Raw genomic sequence first — 19,911 nt, forward strand, 5'->3', positions numbered from 1 at the left:
CTGTATTAGGGTTATCTTTTATTGCTTCTTCCAAGTAATGCGCATTTTCAAATCAATTTAAACATTACATTTGGAAGGAAGCAATACACTTTTAGTACCAAATCTTAAACTTATTCCTTTAAAATATTCCAAATTCAGATCTGGTTCACTGATTGGACAATTTTCCTCCAAGTTCTGTTTCATAAAATATACGTGTTCGGAACTACATAGAAATCCGTTTTGAAGTTATATGGCAATGGAAATTAAAATTACTTTGTTTTTCGACATTCAAGGTCATTCAGTTGTTAATAGCGCTACATTCCTTAAAATACAAAAAAAAATAAATTCATCTATTGCACCCGACTCTATTAATCACGTTTACCTTTCAAGAATGCTTTTATTATACTTTCTTTACTAGAGCTACATAATATCCTGTCCCAGCAAGCAAGAGTTTAGGCCTTTTAACAAGGCCTTTGAATCCCACCACAGGAGTCACATTTCCCAGGAGAAGACTACAGAGTCCTGAATCTCTGATTATCTGGATTAGCAGTCGGTGGCTTATTCCTTTGCCTCCTTCCCACCAAACTACAGAGTACTTTTTTTTAAATTTTAAAATCACAAGGTACAGAGAAAAAAAGCTGAGCAAAATGTACATGAAATAATAGATAAATGGTTAACTAGTTCACAGAATTATCAGATCTCATATCTAGAGTCTGCTGCATTGTATCTGAGATAATTGCAATATTGATTAAAAGACCAATGAACATATTTTACAATAATTCCTTGTCTATAAGGACATATCCTTATAAATTTTTATTCTGTTATTGATGACGCTAGGATCACTTGTTCAGTAGATATTGTCTCACAACCCATATTTGCGCTCCTTGAGAAACTGACATATCCAGGTCTGAAACAAAGTAGGAGGCAAAGCTCAGCAGGTCTGGCAGCATTTGTGAAGGACAATACAGAGTTAACACTTCAGGTCCGGTGACCCTGCCTCAGAATGGGACCGGAAACATTCGCTCTTGTTTTTTCCTTCACAGATGCTGCCAGACCTGCTGAGCTTTCCCAGCAACTTTATTTTTGTTCCTGATTTACAGCATTTGCAGTTCTTTCGGTTTTTATATCCAGGTCTGAGCTTACTGAGTTGACCCCAGACAGAGTTGCGATACAGTGCTACAAATTGTCTCAGGTTGTCTTAGCTAGAAAAGGAATTGCCTCTCCTGATCACTATCCAGTGACTAGATATGAATGTGCACATTTTGAGTAGGGTAAAGATATGAGTGAGTTGTCTTCCATTTCTAAGTTGCTGACTAGCACTCATTTTTAGCATTCTTAAGAATAGCCACCAGATTATTTGGGGAGAACAGGGCTAGAGGACATAAAATTGATTAGCTACACTGCATCCCTTCCTCCAACAACTGCAGCATTCTTTAAAAAGCTACAGCAGTGTTGAAATGTTAACAGGTTTACTGTCAGAGCAGTTTGCCAAACTTGCTTCTCGACATCTGTCACTGTGCATAACAAATCCACATTTTAATGGTGAAGGAAGGGCTGTTGAGAGAAAAAGCAGAAGCTCTTTAAAGCAAAACAGTGCCAAGATCAGGATAATCATAAATATTGCATGAACAATTACAAAAATATCAGCAGACACAGAACTTTATATTGAGATTTACACATGAATGCTTGAATGAGCCACCCTTTTAAATCTTCAACACTTCATAATAAAATTCAAAGCCAAAGGTCAGGCTGATCACCTCCAAACAAAGGTAATCACACTGCATCAATGTGCATACAGACATTGAAGACACATGTGTAAATAAAATACAACAGCTAATTCTCACACTTGGACACAGTAGGGATTGCAGATGCAGGAAGCTAGAATCAATAAAAGTGGAGCTGGAAAAGCAGTGCCGGTCAGACAGCATCTAAGCAGCAGGAAAAGCAACGTTTCTGGCCAAAACCCTTTATCAGGACTCAGTCTCAAATTCTCATAACTGGGATGACCTCCTAAAATGTATGCCACTGTAAATGATTTAATTGTCCACGTGTGCTGAGGCTCAGTTGAAGATGCTGAATGCGCGCCAGAACTGCTTGTGCATTGTTGCAAAAAATTTGCAAATATGGATTTAAGGATTTTTTGGATGTGTAAATCCACTGTATTGCCTGTAAAACCAGCCAAAACGTCCACTTGTGACATTCTGTCTGTTATCACAACGTTTTGCCAATATCACTGTAACATTCATATATGTTAACAATGTTGAATGTGCTGTGATGGTGCACAGCGTAAGCTAAGAAGCCGGTTTTTCAGTCAGACAGAAATGAATAACCAGGTCCTACGTACCACTGAGGACAGTTGTTCAGCTTTTGTAAACAGCCAATGCTCATTGCTGGAGAAACACAGTTAAGCTCTTGTTCTAATTGGGTTTTTCTAACTTTAACAGCAGCAGTGTCAATCCACATGCATTACAGCACTGAATAAATTGACAAGAGCATAATTGATCGCAAAGATGTCATTAAAAATTGGGTTTGGGATGGTTTCCTCTTCTGATTGGCAACAGTAACAACTAACCACCGCTAGAATTCGATCAACAAACAACACAAAACATGGGATAGCTTATTTACTGCTATTTATGCCACTACTGCTTGTAAAGTTTTCTTGTGCAAAAAAATGAATGTCTACCTGACTAGCGCAACTGTATTCCGAAGTAATTCACAGTACAAAAAGAACTTTCAGGCATTTCTCGCCTACAGCACTACGCAAATGCAAATCCTCTATCCCACTAAACTACAGCAATCACAGGGATGGCCTCACAGACCAAAACAATTGTTCTAAAAGATAAGCGTGTTTCATATTTAGTAACCTAAGCTGAAGCTCACAATATTTCAGCAACGTAACGTTTTCATTGAGTTTTAATGGAAGGTTTCTCTTTGTGAGGCCTTGCAAGTTTTCTCGTGCTAATGTGCCAAACTTATCTTGTTCACTATATACCATGGCCCTATGACACTCCTCTTGGCTGACACGGCCTGGCCCTCTCGTTTGTCACAGCTGATAGTACTCGCCACTGCTGCAATACCCTGGGATGGCTGGCGCTGGGGTTATATATAAAATGTTTTCAGGCACAAGGTCAAGTGCTGGTAGATATTTCACCTGGACGTGGCAGACAAGAAATTAGCACCTCTTTTTGCCAACAGAGACTTGGAAATCCTTTTGGATGGAGTGGTAAAGAGAATGGTTTTCCTCTTCCCAAAGAACTGGCAAGAGGAGACCATGACACCATCCCTGGCAGCCTGGTCAGTGTGGTTTCAGCCATCTAAAAGAAGGCCCAGCATTGTTAGGAAGAAGGATGAGGACTTCCACCACTCCAACAGGTAGGTGCAACTGACTTCTCTCGGCCACATCAAATTCACTTTTCCTCTACTACTATACTCACTGCACCCAAAGGAAATTGCTCTAACGCTGTCAATGTTGCCTGCAACACCTTCTGTTACTCGCTGTCAGTATTCACGCCCACCCCAGTTCTCTTAGACCACTCACCCTTCCTGGCTTCTGCACACCCCCTCACTCCGGGCTCCTCACCAAATTGCCCCTACGTGTACTGGCACTAATAGCTGTGCCACCCACTTTCACTTTATCAATCCATCCCTTTCCCTCATTTGACAATAGGGCAGGAAGAGTCAAGATGGGTGACGGGGTTCCCAGCATTCCCTACAAGGGTGAGGCCTGGCCCTGACAGCCCGGAGTGGCCAAATGTCATTGCCCAAATCCCTAGGCTGAAAGCAGAGGCTGCCCTGAACTTATTGTACAGAACTCCCTATTGGGTCTCTCCCTCAACCTGACTGAGGTCTATCTCTCAAACTTCGAGGCACAGTCATTTGCTTCCATACAATACACTCTCCACATACACTGATGGCATAAGGTGCCATACAGCAACATGACCACCTCCTTGACAGATTACTGCTGACAACCATGGCAAGTTTCCTGGCTTAGTAGCTGTGTTACAAAGTAAGTGGAAACAGATGTACTGTTGCTGGCACAGGTGGAATGCATGCGTGCAGACACTGCCTGGAAGGGTGCCATGAGGCACTGGTGCCCAGTGTCCTAGATGGAAGTCCGGAGGAATAAGCAGCAAGCAGGAGTCGCCGGTGCCCGCTATGACATTCATGATGACAGTTCTTGGCATCTAGTTTCTATCCAGCATGAGTTGGAATAGGATCGTGTATACGAATAGGTTGAGGTTAGGTATTAATTTAGGTGATAATAAGCAATAATCCCTGTTAATAAACTTCTCACTGCATATTAGCGAGAGTCTCATCTCAATATTCAGACTTCAGTTGGAAAATATAACTGGTTGCTCCTAACATCGAGGAAGGCCTTGCTGAATTTCTCACAAAAGTTTCCCAAGTAACTGCCCTAGTCATTCAGGGCCTGGGAAGATTGAATCCACCATCTTCTTTCTCAACATTTTCCCTTTAGTCGCCAAACACACACTCACATACACACACCAGATATGATACAGACTTGCCATTCGTCCAGCATGTGACCATATACTGATCATCACTCTAGTCACTTCAAGCAAAGGTACTTTTGTGAGCACTTTGTGAATAAGAGACAAAACATTTAAACAAAAGCAAACTGGTAAGCAGTACCCCGGTAATCAGTAACTGACATACAGCCTGTAAAACGGACAAAGTCATCCGGACCATTGTGGCCAGAAAACATGGTCAACTCAAACTTAACATCTGATTTAATTGACCACATTTTGTCAGTATTGGTGACGATGGAATCCAGCATTTTAATTAATGTATGCTTTTACTTCTAAACCATCTGGAGATCATCTGAAGGTCACTAACACTGGGGTTAGCATACGTGACAGCTCAATAAACTAAAAACTTCATCAACTGAAATTAAAAGTTATTTTTGGAGGAAAGATATTAAATCGTGATAAAATAACATTCAGTGAAAAAGTGTGAAATTATTTTGTGATTTTCACAATCAGCCATTTTAAGATTGTCAGGAGGAGAATTACGATTGAGATAAAGAAAAAGATCTTTAATCAAAGAGTTGTTAGGATTTGGAATGCACTGCCAGGGAGAATGGTGGAGGTGAATCTTATATAAAGGTTTCAAAAGAGAGCTGGAAATATATTCTAAAGTGATGCAGTTAGAGGGCTACAGAGATCTGAGGGCTGGAGAGTATGATGAGCTGGGTAGCTTTTTCAGGAGCCAGTACAAACACGATGGGTTGAATGGTCTCCTTCTGTACTGTAAAATTGTATGATTCTACTTTGGTAGAAGTACACAGCAAGGAATAATGCGAAAGAAAAGAAGCTGTTTTTAAACTAAGGTTTCATAATAATGCTTGACTACTAAGTATTTTGAGTGTTGAACAACTGAAAAAAAATTGAGTCTGCATCAGCTAGGCTAAAATTGTGCAAATTTAATTAGAAAGTGTAAACTATGAAGTATTCACGTTCTTCACCATACATATTGATTTTATGTGTATTGGTTTATGCAGAGTAAGGTAATGAAGTTCTACAAGATGTTGGGAAAGTATTTCTTAAAAGTTTGGGTACCTGCTCCTGGTGTCTGTAAATTCCTGATGAGCAGCTACATTAAGCCTGTGGACATCAGCATCTAAAATTATCCCTATTAAATGTGTGTGTATGTATGTTCAGGACCCCCTGAAGATACTAGCACACTCCCAGGGACACCACCCTAGCTTCCGAAATATGATGTCAACTACTTGGAAGAAAACATCAATCATTGAAAAAGATTCTGAAACGTGATGAACTTGGGGATCCCAGTTTGAAAATTTTCACTGCAAAACAGTAATAGGTTGATTTATGTGCATTAATCAACACCAACGTTTGTGTATTAAACTGACTGCCCAGCTTTTTCAATACAGCATGCAATGAATTCATGTTACTGTAACGAGAGTTGGCTCGAGCTGCTGAAACTGCATGCAATTGGTTCCCCATCTGTCTTCAGTCCAGAGAACATATGAATGACAGATCTCTCTCTGTTTAACACCTTGATCCAGTTGGTATTTCCTAGAGTTGACTGCAGCCACAACAGCCTCATTCATAACATACAGCCCAAATCCTGGCTTTGCTGATGTTACACAGAAAGGGAAGGAAAAAAAACCCCATTGCGCATCACCTTCTTCAATCCAAAACACCATAAAATGTTATTTGCTCAATTTTATAAACAGAATGAAAAAGGGTAATCAGCTGAGTCATACTGTACTTACAGTTTTCAGACTGGAAATCTGGCACAAACTGTTCATCATTGTCAGGGACTTGAGCTGTTGAAAAGGAGAGCAAGAAGGAAAATGTGTGAAAATACTGAATGTTAAACAAAAGCTTTTGACTTATTCTGAATTCCAACATTTTGTCAAAGCCATTCACATTTCCTTTCAATAATCAGCAGTATATTTGATATGGTGAGTTGGTCCTACAAAAACATCCGTAGCCCAAAGAACTGAACATCCATCATTAAATAAAACCCATTTTAGCAAACAAACCAGCCTTTAACATATTTGCCAGAGAAAACGCTGAGATTTAACTTTCCTGTGATACCAGAGAAAGAGTTTATTCTTTGCACATGGAATGATCTTACACAATCGTTAGATGAAATATAAAGGAGTAGCTTTATGTAATTTCTGATATATTCTGACGCTTGAACCAAAAACAGAAAAGCTGGTAAAGAGTCACATCCATTGTGAAGGTCCTTCCAGTATAGATTGTGGAGGATTTGGTTTTGTTTTAAATGCCGTATTCAGAAGCCCAAACAATCAACGTAAGGCATACTTAAGATATAAACAGGGTGGAAAAGAGTACAAGACTACAATAGAACAGAAACAGAGAATAACAGCAGGGAATGACCTTCAAAGTTATAATTTAGATGACAACTTTAAATATTGGGATCCAAATTATAATTAAAATGTTTTAGAAATATATATATATTCTTAATATATATGACAACTTTAAATGTTACCCTTCATATTCTCTGGTTACTTTGTACACCAAGCTGTGATGCAGAATACATATCTTCATTTCTTCAAATTTTCAACAGGCACATTCAGCATGATTTCAGAATTGTCGAAGGGAAGACTCCAGTTTTTGCTGTGTTTTGCAATATTCAGTTTAAAGGATGATGGCACTAAGAGGTATTATGGCAGTGAAGTTTCATTTTTGGTGGAACTTTGGTGCAAAGCAGGTTGTTATTGATAATTCTACTGACTGTAAAAAAGAAAATGTAAAGCCGAGGCTCTGTTCATCATGGACTACTCTCGGGCGCAAAAAAGGATTCAAGTATTTAGATTTAGACCATATTTGCTACAGCAAGGTCAAAAAGCAGTAATGTTTTAATAGTATCAACACCAACTGTACAATCTCTTCAAGGGACCAGCTTTGGACTTTCTATCACAACAAGACAAAACAAACAAGAGTGAATTGACAGCTCCTTTTATAATTTTTGATTAAAAATTAGGAGAAATATACAACAGAGTGCCAGTTCATTATTACCCACTTTACACTGCCTTATAAAGTCAACAAGTATCCAAAACTGTGGTCAATATTTGCTACTATATTTTGAGTGCTCAGAAAACCTCTCTAATTTAAAACTCCACAATCCCTGTTCCTGTTCCCCAAATTTTAAACAGTTTAACAACTCAGTTTTGATTTCATAGGTTGCTTACACGTATAAAAGGTTCTTAATATTTTTATTTGAATCAACATAAATAGCTAAGAGCAGCCATTTACTCTGACTCCAGTGTTATGGCTCGTCTTTCATCAAAGTACAAATATCATGAGAACTGCACAGAAATTCTCCACGACTTTCCTTTTTCTTTCAAACATGTTGACACATGCAAATCTCTCAGACAATCACCCTTTCTATTTCTTATATGTTATGTTGGAAACATTTCGGACTCTGCAAGTAATGAAAAACAAAATAGCAAAATGTATGACACAGAAGGCAATTATATCTGAATGAATGAATGATGCACCAGTTGTTGAAGAGCTACCCAAGTCTAACCAACTTGCTCCAGTAGACTCCTCATCCTGCAGATTATGGAAGCAATGTACGCCTGCTGCTGCATTATGCTTTGAATTGTGTTTAAAGAATTCAGTTTAAAGAATTTGCTAGGGAATGCTCTGAGAATGAGCCACGGTTTGGTATTCTGCTAAGCCTTATCATAATTTTCTATCACCCTCATGACCTCTGTTTAAATTTTCACTGTGATCCCAAGAATTGAGCTAAATTTCAGTCTATCAGATTTGGTATCAAAACAAGCAGCAACTGTCAAAACAATCTGGATAGAGCTGTACATGAGATCAATTTAATCCAGATTTATTAAATGTTATGATTACACTTTTAAACAGTACGTAATTTTGGTATTGAACCAAACCGATGTTAAACATATTTTGTAAGTAATAATTCATGAAGAGAAACACAGCAAGAAAAGAGCAGTATTAATGTACAAATGGGAGAATTAATTGGAGAACATTTAAAATTAAATCACAGAATGTTATTCAGTGGGTTCAGCATGCTGCTCAGATACTGCTTTTCATCAGAGAAAACTGCATACTCCTTGATGATCCTAGAAGGTAATTTTAGAGAGCTTATCTAAATCATACAGAACAAAAAAGTCTCAAGATCAATCCACAATCTTTGTAGAGTTAGTGGAAATCAAGTAGTAAAATGTCAAAGTTTAGTTAGCCTCAATGCACCAAGAGGAGAAGTAAACATCTACTTCAGCATTGTCCAATGAGGCTTATGGACATCACATCAAGACAGGTTTTTTACTTGATGGCCCTTGTGGTTGAATAGCCATGGACACTGTCTGTCAAGTTTCCCAAGTCAATAATAGGTGACTCAGCAATCTGCGACACAGTGTATCATATCCTGGCAGAGAGGTGATTGCTGTGGGAAAATATGAGAAAATCGAGAAAGAAAGTTTTACCAACCTAACAATTTACTTCCTACAGTTTACGAGGAGGTGAGCCCACTGTCAGCACATACAAGGAATCTACGTGCACACTAGTCATTGACCATCTAAATTGGCATGCACCTATACTTCAGATATGGACCTCCTAGAAAGCTATAGTGGCCAAATGAGCAAATTAGCCAGCTTATTTTTGCTGTGATAATATTTTTAAAATCAACAGAAAATTTGTGGAATTTTATAAACAATTTCTGAAATAAACTTTTTACTTTTTTTTACTCAATGTGGCTGACCACATTCTGGTACAAATATAGACATTCAACGATAACCAGAGAGCACTTAAAGTAAATGACCCAGTCATTTAGGTTGATCAGCGATTTCTTATAACTGCTGATGCAAACTCTAGAGAGGGCATCAAGGAAATGGCACAAGATGCATTGGCCTCTTTAAGAATAGTAGCATCTGAATATCAAAAGTAAAGAGAGGTCACTATGATCTGGTTTGAAATTAACACTGACTTGAAAACAAAAATTGCTTACCCTGAAATTACTAGACAGAGAGGATTGGGACAATAAAGCTTAAAAACCCCAAAGCTTTTGCCACAATGGAGTAAAAACAGGCACCCAATTCTCCCTCCATCGGTAAAACTCCATAATATAACAGACTGAAGTTGTGGAAATGAATGGATTCACATTCCGCAAAAATGTGAAACTGCAAGATACTCTGCTCTGACTAAAGAAGCCAGTTTCTACTCTTTAAAAGTGGGAAACCAACTTCTACATTTATACTCCATCATAATCCAAGCAGTACTAAGGGAAGAGATTTCTAATTCTCAGCTGAAAGTCAGATAGCACTCCCTCAACAGGACCCTGCAACAAGGATAAAAATAAATGTTCTTTTAAACCACTGGGCAAAATGAAGGCTGAACAGGATTCATATACTTTTAGTACATTATGGTACTAAGTTAAAGTCAAGCCCATATATATTTAATCTATGCATTCTATCTAAATTACAACTGTAACTCTGCAGTACAAAAAATTTTAAAAATGATATGAGATGAAAAGCTGTCCAATCAAAGCAATATTTTGTTTTTTATTTAAACAAACTAACGATAACTGTAAATATTAAGAAACTTGGGGCTCGGTTTAGAGAACAGGGTTATTTCAGGATCTGTAATTGTGAATATCCACTCTAAGGGAGTTCTTTATTCCACATTTATTGTGATGTCGTGTGAAAACAATTTAGAAAATTGGGGACATTGGCAAACAACAAAGAACTGCCTCCACTGCTCAAGCAGGAGAGGGTTAATGGAAGTCACCAGCAATTGACTACTCTATTTGAAAGAAAAATACTTGAATGAGGAACACACACAATTGCATGAAACTGGAAATTTAACAAACAGTAACTTATACTTAATTTTTTTTTGAAAAGTTATTGCTTGCTAACAATGAATAAGAAAACTGACTATAACAATTACTGAAGACAGCAGCAAAAATGAAACCCCACCTTTCTTCAGAGAATCAATTCAGATTTTGCAGTGTCAGACCGCTGAGACCAACGTCACAGCCTTTGGCCTGTGGAGGAGGAGGAGGGGAGTTTAAGGGAAACATGAACTTTCCCTGTAAACACATTCATTGTTTGTATTGATAGGCAAAATTAAAATGCTGAAATTCATTAACATATGTAGTGCCTTTCTTAGCTTGGGGCTGACAATGATTTTCCATCACACACTTAATAAGCTGATGTTGTGCAGTACCGTGATTTCAATGCTTCCTATTAGCAGAGCAGAACCATGGTAAACTGATTGGAAAAAAAAAGTAGCAATGCTACCTGTTGGGAACTACTGTTAACCTATGCAACAGTATAAATCTCTGAAGTGGTTACTGTGTTAATGAGAGACTGCCCAAGAGACAAACACATATCCCACTTCACAATCAAATCCTCAACCGTGGTTTGAATTTAGCTACTCTTTACAGCTCTATTTTGCCACGTGAACCAAGATATGGTGCCCATCTGGCAGAAGAATAAAATACATTTGCTTTCATACAAATATTTTGGTACATTTGTCCGTTCAAGAGCTGATCATCAATGCTAGTAAATGGGGTACTACCCAACTTTTTGCAATCTTCTCTATTTGAGTTCCAAGTCAAGAATAACATCAGTCAGCTTCATAACAAAGCTCTTTCTGTGCTGCGGCACAATATGCCTTAACCACAGCATTTAAAACTAATCCTGCAGTTGCAATGGATTTTTTTTTTCTCCATTTTCCACATTCAGCCCTCGATGGGACTTGATGAGCAACCTATTACAAACCAATGCCAAGTTCTAAGAGCTTAGTTCTAGTTCAACACTGGGCACTAGTTCAACAAAATTGGTCCAAAGTTCCTTGAGCCAACAATGCCATTGGAACAGCCTGGCCTCTATTCAAATCGCCGAAGACTGAAGTCAATCAAGGAAGTTTGCAATTTTAAAAAAAAATCTAAAGAAGAAATCAATGGAAGGAAAACTTGTGATAGGATATGAAGTTTATACTCAGGACAGCTGATCAACAGTCGGATTGATGACATGATAACGAGCTTGCTGACTTATCGCAAACTGTCAGAAGGGAATGGAAGTGGCTAAAGCAGGTATATTGGGATAACATAACACATGAGGGGATGGCAAGGATGGCGGCTTAAACAAACGCACTTCACATAAATCATGCTCAGAGGTAGCCGAACCTGCCTCTACTCTCGCTGTGGTTTTCGGTTCGAAAACGAACAATGGAACTGATAATGCCAAAACGCACGACCAAACCAAACCGCTTTGCCGCATTTCAATAACAGTAAGCCCACGCGTCTAGTACACGCTTCTAAGTGGCTTCTAATTATTCTGCATAAACTCCCCGCACAGCTATTTCCAATGCGTCCACAGCAATGCCTTTAAACAAGATCATCACAATACAACAGAACAGAAATAGTTCAAAGTAGAAAAATGGTGCACGTTTTTTTTCTTTGAAACATTTTGTCTTTAGGACTGTTCAAAATATCTTGCCCGATATTTGCATGAGTAAATCCACTTTGGCTACTCTCTATCTACTTTCAGTACGTCCAGTCCCCAGTCAGCTCAACACTGTTTACCAACTTGAACTGCAGCGCAAACAATACATTGGTAATACGGACTAATACTGCTGATCAGAAAGCCGTTGCGTACCACCACGGCTATTTTGCAAAACTGATGGAAGGACAACGGAATTCTGGAATATCCAACTCTATTAAAAACGACCTATCTTTCGAGGCGGCTTTGGATGCAAATCGTAACTTGCAAACGAGATGCCAAAGTGAAAGTCTGGGTTACAGAACAGCTTTGTTATGTCAACAAAATCATCTCTGTCTCAATAACCCAAGCTTTTAATGCTACCCACACACACTGAGACAACTGCTGGCAACATGAGCTGCGCCCTCCCCGAATCTCCATTAATCGCAGTTGAAAAGCTCGATGTTATTGGAGTTTAGAATGCAGTTTAGTGCTCACTCTACATTGCTCTTTAGAAGTGCTGAGTGGAAAAAGAAACAGAAGGAATAAGGGTTGCCTTTTGCACAATTGCGGATTAATTAACTTTTTTCGGCGTGACATCATTCAAACTGTTTAACCTGAATTATTAGTACATTTAAGTATGCTTTCGTAGCACAGACAATAAACGAAAACTAATCACATACACGATCAATTCACTATCAATACATACAAACAGATGTTTTACCAAAATTTTATTGCATCTTTCCACCCATCACAAGGATCTATTTACTACTACATGGAACATGTTTTCAGTTACTTAGCATATTTTTTTCCAGTCTAGGAACTAGCAGTAACATTTACCTTCGGATGAAGTTGTCTTTTTCAGTATCTCAGACACTTTTAAATACCTGGTCATGTCACATAGCCCAATGAAAAGGCAGGAGAATGTTTAGTCCTCCTCTTCTTTTTGGCTTCAGTGATATAAATGAGACTATTTACAAGATATTCAACATCTCAAAATGTGCTCACAGTGTTAGCAGAAGAACTGAGTGAAAATAATTAATTTTATTTAAGGCCAATCTTATTTAAGAGTTGCCTGGAAACAAGTATTTTCTCTAACAAGCTTCAATAAGGTAGCAGCCACAATACCTGATAGGAAAAGAAGATAGGGCTGCAACTCAACACAGTGGGACTTTGAAAATTGATTTGAAAATGGGGCTTTAGGAAATGGATTAAGGCAAATATTTCACCTTTTTCATATTTTCAAAACAATTTGTTTGATTACTTCTGCATACTGATTTTCTCCAAATCACTGTCTCAACTATTAATCAGTTTCATCCAAATATATTTTGAATAATGCCAATGAATTGCATTCCACTTGGTGTCCAGACACGTTAAAACCAGGATCATTTAGAACTGCAAAAAATCAGCAAAACTGAGCATATTTATATAACTATTTTTGGCAGCATGTTAAAGTACCAATATTTAAATATATACACAGATATAGTGATCACACAATTAGTGTAGTTAAGTAGAAATGCATTTATGTTCCATGTTTCAATGAATACTCTGAACAATTATTTCAACGTATAAAACTGTCACATTTTAAACACTTTTAGACCAATCTGTAAATAGTGCTGAAAATTCTCCATAAACCAAAGTGATGTTGTTTGAAATTTACAATAATTATTGAAACATGTTTTGGCACGAATACAAAGCTGAGTTATATCGCTAAAAGACTTTTAAACATATACAATTTATGGGTGTCAAAATCACCCAATTAATTTCGAAATTTGTCACATCCTTCAGATAAGTATAAAAGATTTAAAATGTCAGCTACAAACCTAAAGTTGTATGCTGTGAGCAAGCTGGATAAAAGACACTTGCACTCAAATCCTGAAGCATCCCGTCGCGATGAATCGAGGAATATAAACACTTTTTGCCATCAGAAAACAACACCTAAAGAACATCAAAGCTCGTTTTTTGGCACCATCGGAGCTCGGATGTAGCCTAGTGTCTTAATAATTCACGCTTAAAAACGTCTCCTGCAGCAGTGAAGATTGATCAAGTAAAATCATCGCCAGTCAAAACTAAATGGTGCTTTCAAACTTAAGTCTAGATGTCTGGACGGCTACAGATCTTCCCAAAAGCAGATGTGACTGTAAACTGGAAGCAATTTCTCCTAGTAATCTGTGATGACACTGGGAAGATCAGCCCTGAGTTCCCCAAGGCAGACTAATCACAGTCTATAATGTATGCATGACACATGAGGTGGCTCTTTTAGAGCTCAATTAATTGGGCTTCACGTTAGGAACGCAACTTTTAAGCGTCGCAATTGTTTTCTTTTCCTACATTTTTTATTCTCTCTCTCAGGGCTTTAAGAGTTTCTTACCTTCTGCGAGCCAGGTTTCCTGTAGCTGGCTCAAATCCTGAAAGAGTTCTACAATGCAGAAGAAGAAGAAAATCAAAACATTGTTGCGTGTTGTATAGTGTTTATTTTTTTTAATCTAAAGTCAACAGTTCAGCCAAAAATGCGTGAAACGGACTTAATCACGTCGAGTTACCATTCAGTATCCTTCAGTTGAATGCAATACTGTATACTCAGTCGAGAAATTTAAACAGCAATATCGATCAGGTCTAAATCTCATGTAATGCGTGCTAAAGATCCCCCAACCCCCACCCACCACCAAGAACATGTCCAGGTTCAAAAATACTTTTTTTTCATGCATCATGTCATCATTTTAATCGGGAATAGGACACGGATCACCAGGATCCATACAGCACAACAGAAAATTGAACGGTTGGATTAATTGAACTATTTTATCTATAATACACAATCTCGGCAGATTAAAGAGCGTTGCCAAACAGAAAATACGGTGCTTTATGGCAGATTGAATTAATGTACACAATAAGAAGTTAATATTGACAGAAGCTGTTTGACGGCCTGTGTCTAAAGTTACTGAATATGTGAACTGGCCATATTTGATGGTAAGATGTGACTATTAACCCACAACTAACAATACTACGAAGAGAAAACGTCAATAGGTACTTTAAAGCACCTTCAGTTATAACCAAAACAAATTGTGGGCGATGGAAAGAGAAATTCAACGTAATAAAGAATATGTCATCTTGAAGTAAGTTACCTTCTGAATCTTGAGCTAAATCTGTATCAATGAATTTCCTTTTCCTTTCACTGGTTGTCCTTTCACTACACTTCCCTCCATGTGGCTTCTATAGAAGACAAAATAGTTGTTAAAATGTGGAGGAGCACACCTGATGTATGAAACGACCCCATCACACAATTCTGAAGGCTCTCTCCTAACTGAGAGACAGCTTCTCAAAACTCACTTTACTGCTTTCTAGCAAATAATAAGTGCAGGTTGATCAGCCAATGCACTTTGAGGGTTTAATTATTTTAAATGAAATCCTGATGCTACATTATTAACGTGGAACCTGTATTTTCCTTTAAACAGCTTATGACAAAGCAGTGTAAGTTTGTGTTAAACAGTCTTGCCCACGGATATTAAATGGATTCCAAAACAATTAAGAAATATTATTAAAACACAAGTACGTAGGAAAAGGGCGGGTTTGTTTGGAATGTTGATGCATTTGTAAAAGTGTGTCATGTTGAAGACAAAGAATACTAAGAGGGCCGAAGAGGGGCAAAAGTCGCATCTCCTAATTAGTTTGACACAGTAAAGTATGTTTCCTCGACTCGTATTTGCAACATAACCCTGAGTCAACTGCTAGATGGATGGTGATTCCAGACTTCTGAAAACCTTCTGCTTACTTAAGCTGTGTCATAATGATTACATATTATAGCCTGGTTGAGCTGTGGTATAAATAAGATTTATACATGACGTGCTTCCCCAAACCCTGTGTTTTTTTTCGGGTGGGGGGGTTGTGGGGAGAGCGTGAAAGGCAGGAATGCGGGGTATCAGTTGAAGTGAATTAAAGTCAAATTGAATTTTCTGAAATACTATTTATTTTCAGCTCGTGTTTTGTTATAAATGTTAAAAGGAGCTAAAGCGAAGTTAATAATGATGTCTTTCATAAAGCAACTTCTAAAAAAAACTTCCGTTTGCCAACTTCTTAGGAACCCACTTGTCAGTTCACTTACAGGAGTTGTTATCATGTAAGGCACTTGCTGGTCGTAGTATCCGTCGATTCCGCAGCTCATCGCAAACTCTTAGCTCGTCCTACTCCAGCATTTAGATGGATAGACTGTGCCTTGCTGGAACCGGTCAGCCTACAACGACAGAAGATGGCCAAAGAAAAATCTTGAATGGACCGCCTGAACTTGCATATCTAATTAGCCTTCAGCTCCCCATTCACAAAAAAAATGCCAGACTACCGCCCCAACCTGTTCCAGAGAGATAGCGATCAGCCTGCAAACATGAACAAACTGCTGGGGGAAGAGCACAAAACTGATCCTCTCCCGGTACTTCGGACTTATCAGTGCGTATGCATTCGCATCGATTATAAAGGGCTTGCAAACGTGGTAAACACACAGTAAATTGGTAATGGCCGATCATCGTGGAATTCCCAAATGTTTTCCTTATATGCAGATAACGGGACTAAATGGAGAGCGTTTTATTATTAGTATTTCTGCAACGTTGTATCACGTTCGCTGTAGAGGCTTGCAAAAGTTGAACAGGGTCTCACCTGAATGGGTGCAGAGCGATCGCATATAAATATTCCCGTCAGATTTGGTAAATAGCATGAATTAGTTGATGTAGAGTCCTTTCAAGGCAGCCCAGACCTATGATTGTGCTCAATTCAGTCGTTTTTCCTTTGCTTCTCCTCCAGGGGCCTCCAGTGTTTTCTGATGGATCTTTCTCATTGGTCGCCTGTCTGTTTCATCGGCTCCAATTTCTAGCTGTCAATCACTCACTTCTGTACTTGATTAAAGATACAGGCTTCCTTTCTCTTGGACTAACGCAGGATAGAATACAATTATTCAAAAAAGAGAGGTGGTGAAAGAGAACGGTTAAATCAGTTAGTATACCAAATCCAATTCTATTCATCACACTTCTGAGAAAGATACAGACCCGAGACATTCAAAATAAGTTTCGGAGACATCATAGCTAACCCCAACATTATTATCTAAACATAATTCGGTATTAATAATCCATAGCAACAGCTACACATATTTGACAGGTCTGGAGCAGATGCAATACTAAACAAATAAACCTTGCAAAACAACATTGATCCTTTTATTCATATTAGCCCTGCCTACCTAAGCTTCTGTGTTCTGTGGTTTAATTCGACACATCTGTCATTCAAAGACCAGATACAAATCAAACATTTTTTTGACAATTATGCTAATTACTCGGCGAGAAACGCAACTGAAAAAGAACCAGTTGCAACATTTCTGACCCTCCCAGATCGTGTTTAATGATTATAAGAGTCACAAAAGCCCTGGCAACAGTGACGCATCCTGCGAAGCTGCAGATGTTTTATTTTTAAATTGTATAATTGCATTTGTTTTTTTTTAAACCAAGTCGTGGGGTGTAAACTTGCCTGAAGAAATCGTACGGCATCAGGGAAATGCTGCTTTAAGAATTGCAACGCGAGTTTTTTTTCATAAAAAAAAGTTTTGTGGCTGAGCTTTTTTAACTTCCTAAAATGTCCCCGTCTCTTTCCCACTGTTTCTTTAATATAATCTGTGAAACAGTTTTCAAGCTGTCTAATCAGGCAGGAAGAATGGTTACCGCAGCAACAGGGGGTGGCGCTTTGTGCATGACCAAGCTGTATTTGCATGGCTTTGCTGAGCTAACCAATGGTACAGGCTGCTTTTCAGTTGATTGATGTGTTTATTCATAGAGCAACAGTTTCCCTCCAGGCGAAAGAGCATCAGGGGGCAAAAACAAATAAAAAGGGACGATTCAAAGTGAGGGAGAAGGCAAATTCATTTCACCTGGAAAGAAAACAATGCAGGGAACACGTCCCTGACAGCAAGATATCGTTGCGCAGGGAATTTCATTCACACAAAAAAAGTCTTAAAATTTACGGTCAGACGAGAGATAAAAGAAAGCGAGGGGGCGGGAGAGTTCATTCACAAAAAAAGGTCAAATTCACCGAGATCAGCCGAGAAACCTAGGGGAAGGAGGAGTTCATTCAGTAAACAAATCCCGAAGTTTGACTGGACTGGGGGAGGGAAGAGTTCATTCACAAAAAAATGAAACCCTATCTAGAGACAAAGCAAGCAAAGTTACAATCAAAGCTTGTGAGTAAAATATAAAAGTCAACTCGTATGCGAATAGGAATTTTTTTTACATTAAAACAGTAAGTTAGTTGACAGAAAAAGCAAAACAAACTTATCTACATCTTTATATGCTATTTACATAATGAACTCCTTTAAAGGTTTGGTTACATAACATTAGATGCAGCCCAAATGTAATTTTTCCTTCGCCCCTCCTCTGAATGTCAGCTATACAGTTTCTGCACAGACTTGTCAACGTTTGCAGTTCCTGTCTCCATGGCGCTCGTTAAGAGCCTAGGACACAACTGATTTCTGCCTCTGCAAAGTTTCCCCGAAGCCTCCACTGCTCCCCTTTACTGTTTGTGCGCATGTTTCAGCACATCTCTGGGCGAGGTGAGTCACTGTGGCTGATGGGGTGACTTCAGTAAACCGCCACAAATCAGCTGTTTTGCAGGCTCTACACCAAGCAGACTGTTGGTATTTCTGGATTGTCATTGCCTGTCTACGAGTCTACGCCTACACAATCACTGGTGCACAGAATCTGCTTACATGTTCAATTAAAATCAAAATCAGTTGTCATGGCTCAATGATTTGCAACCTAATAACATACTTCATTATAGCAGTACTTGAAAGGAAAATCTATACGATTATGAAGTAATAGTTCAATATGGCCCAACCCCCCACTCATCAGAAAGACAAAACAATGGTACTTCACCGTCTATTCTGTGGTAGTTGCAAGCTGTTTTCCCAGCATTCTGGTTCCTTATATTTCCAAAGTTGTCATTTGCTCCTTTTTACAATTTGTTTTCTGCTGGAGACTTGAAACAAATGGATCACAGTTTTCAGATTAGACGTAGTTCTGCTTTTGGAGGGAAGCAGCTTGTGCTGGCCAGATATGCATAAAAAGTTAGTGATGTGAGGAAAAAACTTCACACATCAAATGGTTCAGTTCTGAAACACATTGCTTGGAAGTATCATGGAAGCAAATTCAGATGAGGTATTCAAGAGGGTACAACTTGATTATTTAAATGGGATTAATGTGCAGGGTTCTGGAAAAGGATGGAGAATGGCTCTATGTCATGACACTTATTTGGAAATCTGGCGCATACATTGTGGGCTGAATGGCCTCCATTGACACTGTAACAAATGGCATGATGGGCTGAATGGCCTCCATTGGTACTGTAACCATTGACATAATGTGTTGAATGGCCTCCACTGGCATTATAACAATTGACATGATTTGAATTGATTTGAACAATTGAATGGCCTTCATCGCTGCGGTTAACAATGCTATGCTTCTGTAAAAACAATGTATTGTCAGTTGTGCAGTAAAGTACATAAACCGAACTTTGGCTTTTCACGTCAACAGTATGCTCACACAATGGACACATTTATTGTTCCTCTTTGCCTGCTTCCACCTTCCTTTGCCTGCCCCAAGAACTACCTCAGTGTGCAATAGACAAAAATGCCTCCAAAGACATAAATTCTCACTTACTGGACACAGAGCCAGTATATTAGTTTTGGGAATGCACAAGTGAATCGTGTAGGATGAGCTTTTTGTGTTGGCCAGTGGACTCTGATAGAGTAGACAGGATAAACAATTGTTAAAATAAGAATGAGAATGTTTCCTAACACGAGAGGGACATTTTGTAGCCAGGATAAGAGGGCAGAATGCAAGGAGAAAGAGAGGATATCATTATTGAGAGGAAATGGATGGGTAAGTATCATGACAGGAGAAAAACAGCGAATGCAATGTCACTTTGAATTGAGTCCTTTAGGAGTA

General features: G+C 38.6%; 1 protein-coding gene across 4 annotated transcripts in view; it reads right to left on the minus strand.

Annotated features, from left to right (window-relative positions):
- Nucleotides 1-17,223, minus strand: part of etv1 (ETS variant transcription factor 1) — a 146,738-nt gene extending 129,515 nt beyond the window's left edge. The window contains exons 1-6 of one of the 4 annotated variants that reach the window (XM_048523889.2): nt 17,163-17,223; nt 16,589-16,858; nt 16,044-16,172; nt 15,067-15,154; nt 14,316-14,363; nt 6,233-6,286 (exon numbers count right to left, since the gene is read on the minus strand). In XM_048523889.2, the coding sequence (XP_048379846.1) occupies nt 6,233-6,286; nt 14,316-14,363; nt 15,067-15,154; nt 16,044-16,103 (250 nt within the window). In that variant the 5' untranslated portion in view covers nt 16,104-16,172; nt 16,589-16,858; nt 17,163-17,223. Of the gene's footprint in view, nt 1-6,232; nt 6,287-13,767; nt 14,144-14,315; nt 14,364-15,066; nt 15,155-16,043; nt 16,173-16,588; nt 17,007-17,162 lie in introns of those variants that run through there. The other 3 variants (XM_059654494.1, XM_048523907.2, XM_048523897.2) reach the window with 3 other exon arrangements.
- Nucleotides 17,224-19,911: the final 2,688 nt, after the last annotated feature.

This window comes from Stegostoma tigrinum, chromosome 2, assembly GCF_030684315.1.
Source record: "Stegostoma tigrinum isolate sSteTig4 chromosome 2, sSteTig4.hap1, whole genome shotgun sequence".
NCBI lineage: Eukaryota > Metazoa > Chordata > Chondrichthyes > Orectolobiformes > Stegostomatidae > Stegostoma > Stegostoma tigrinum.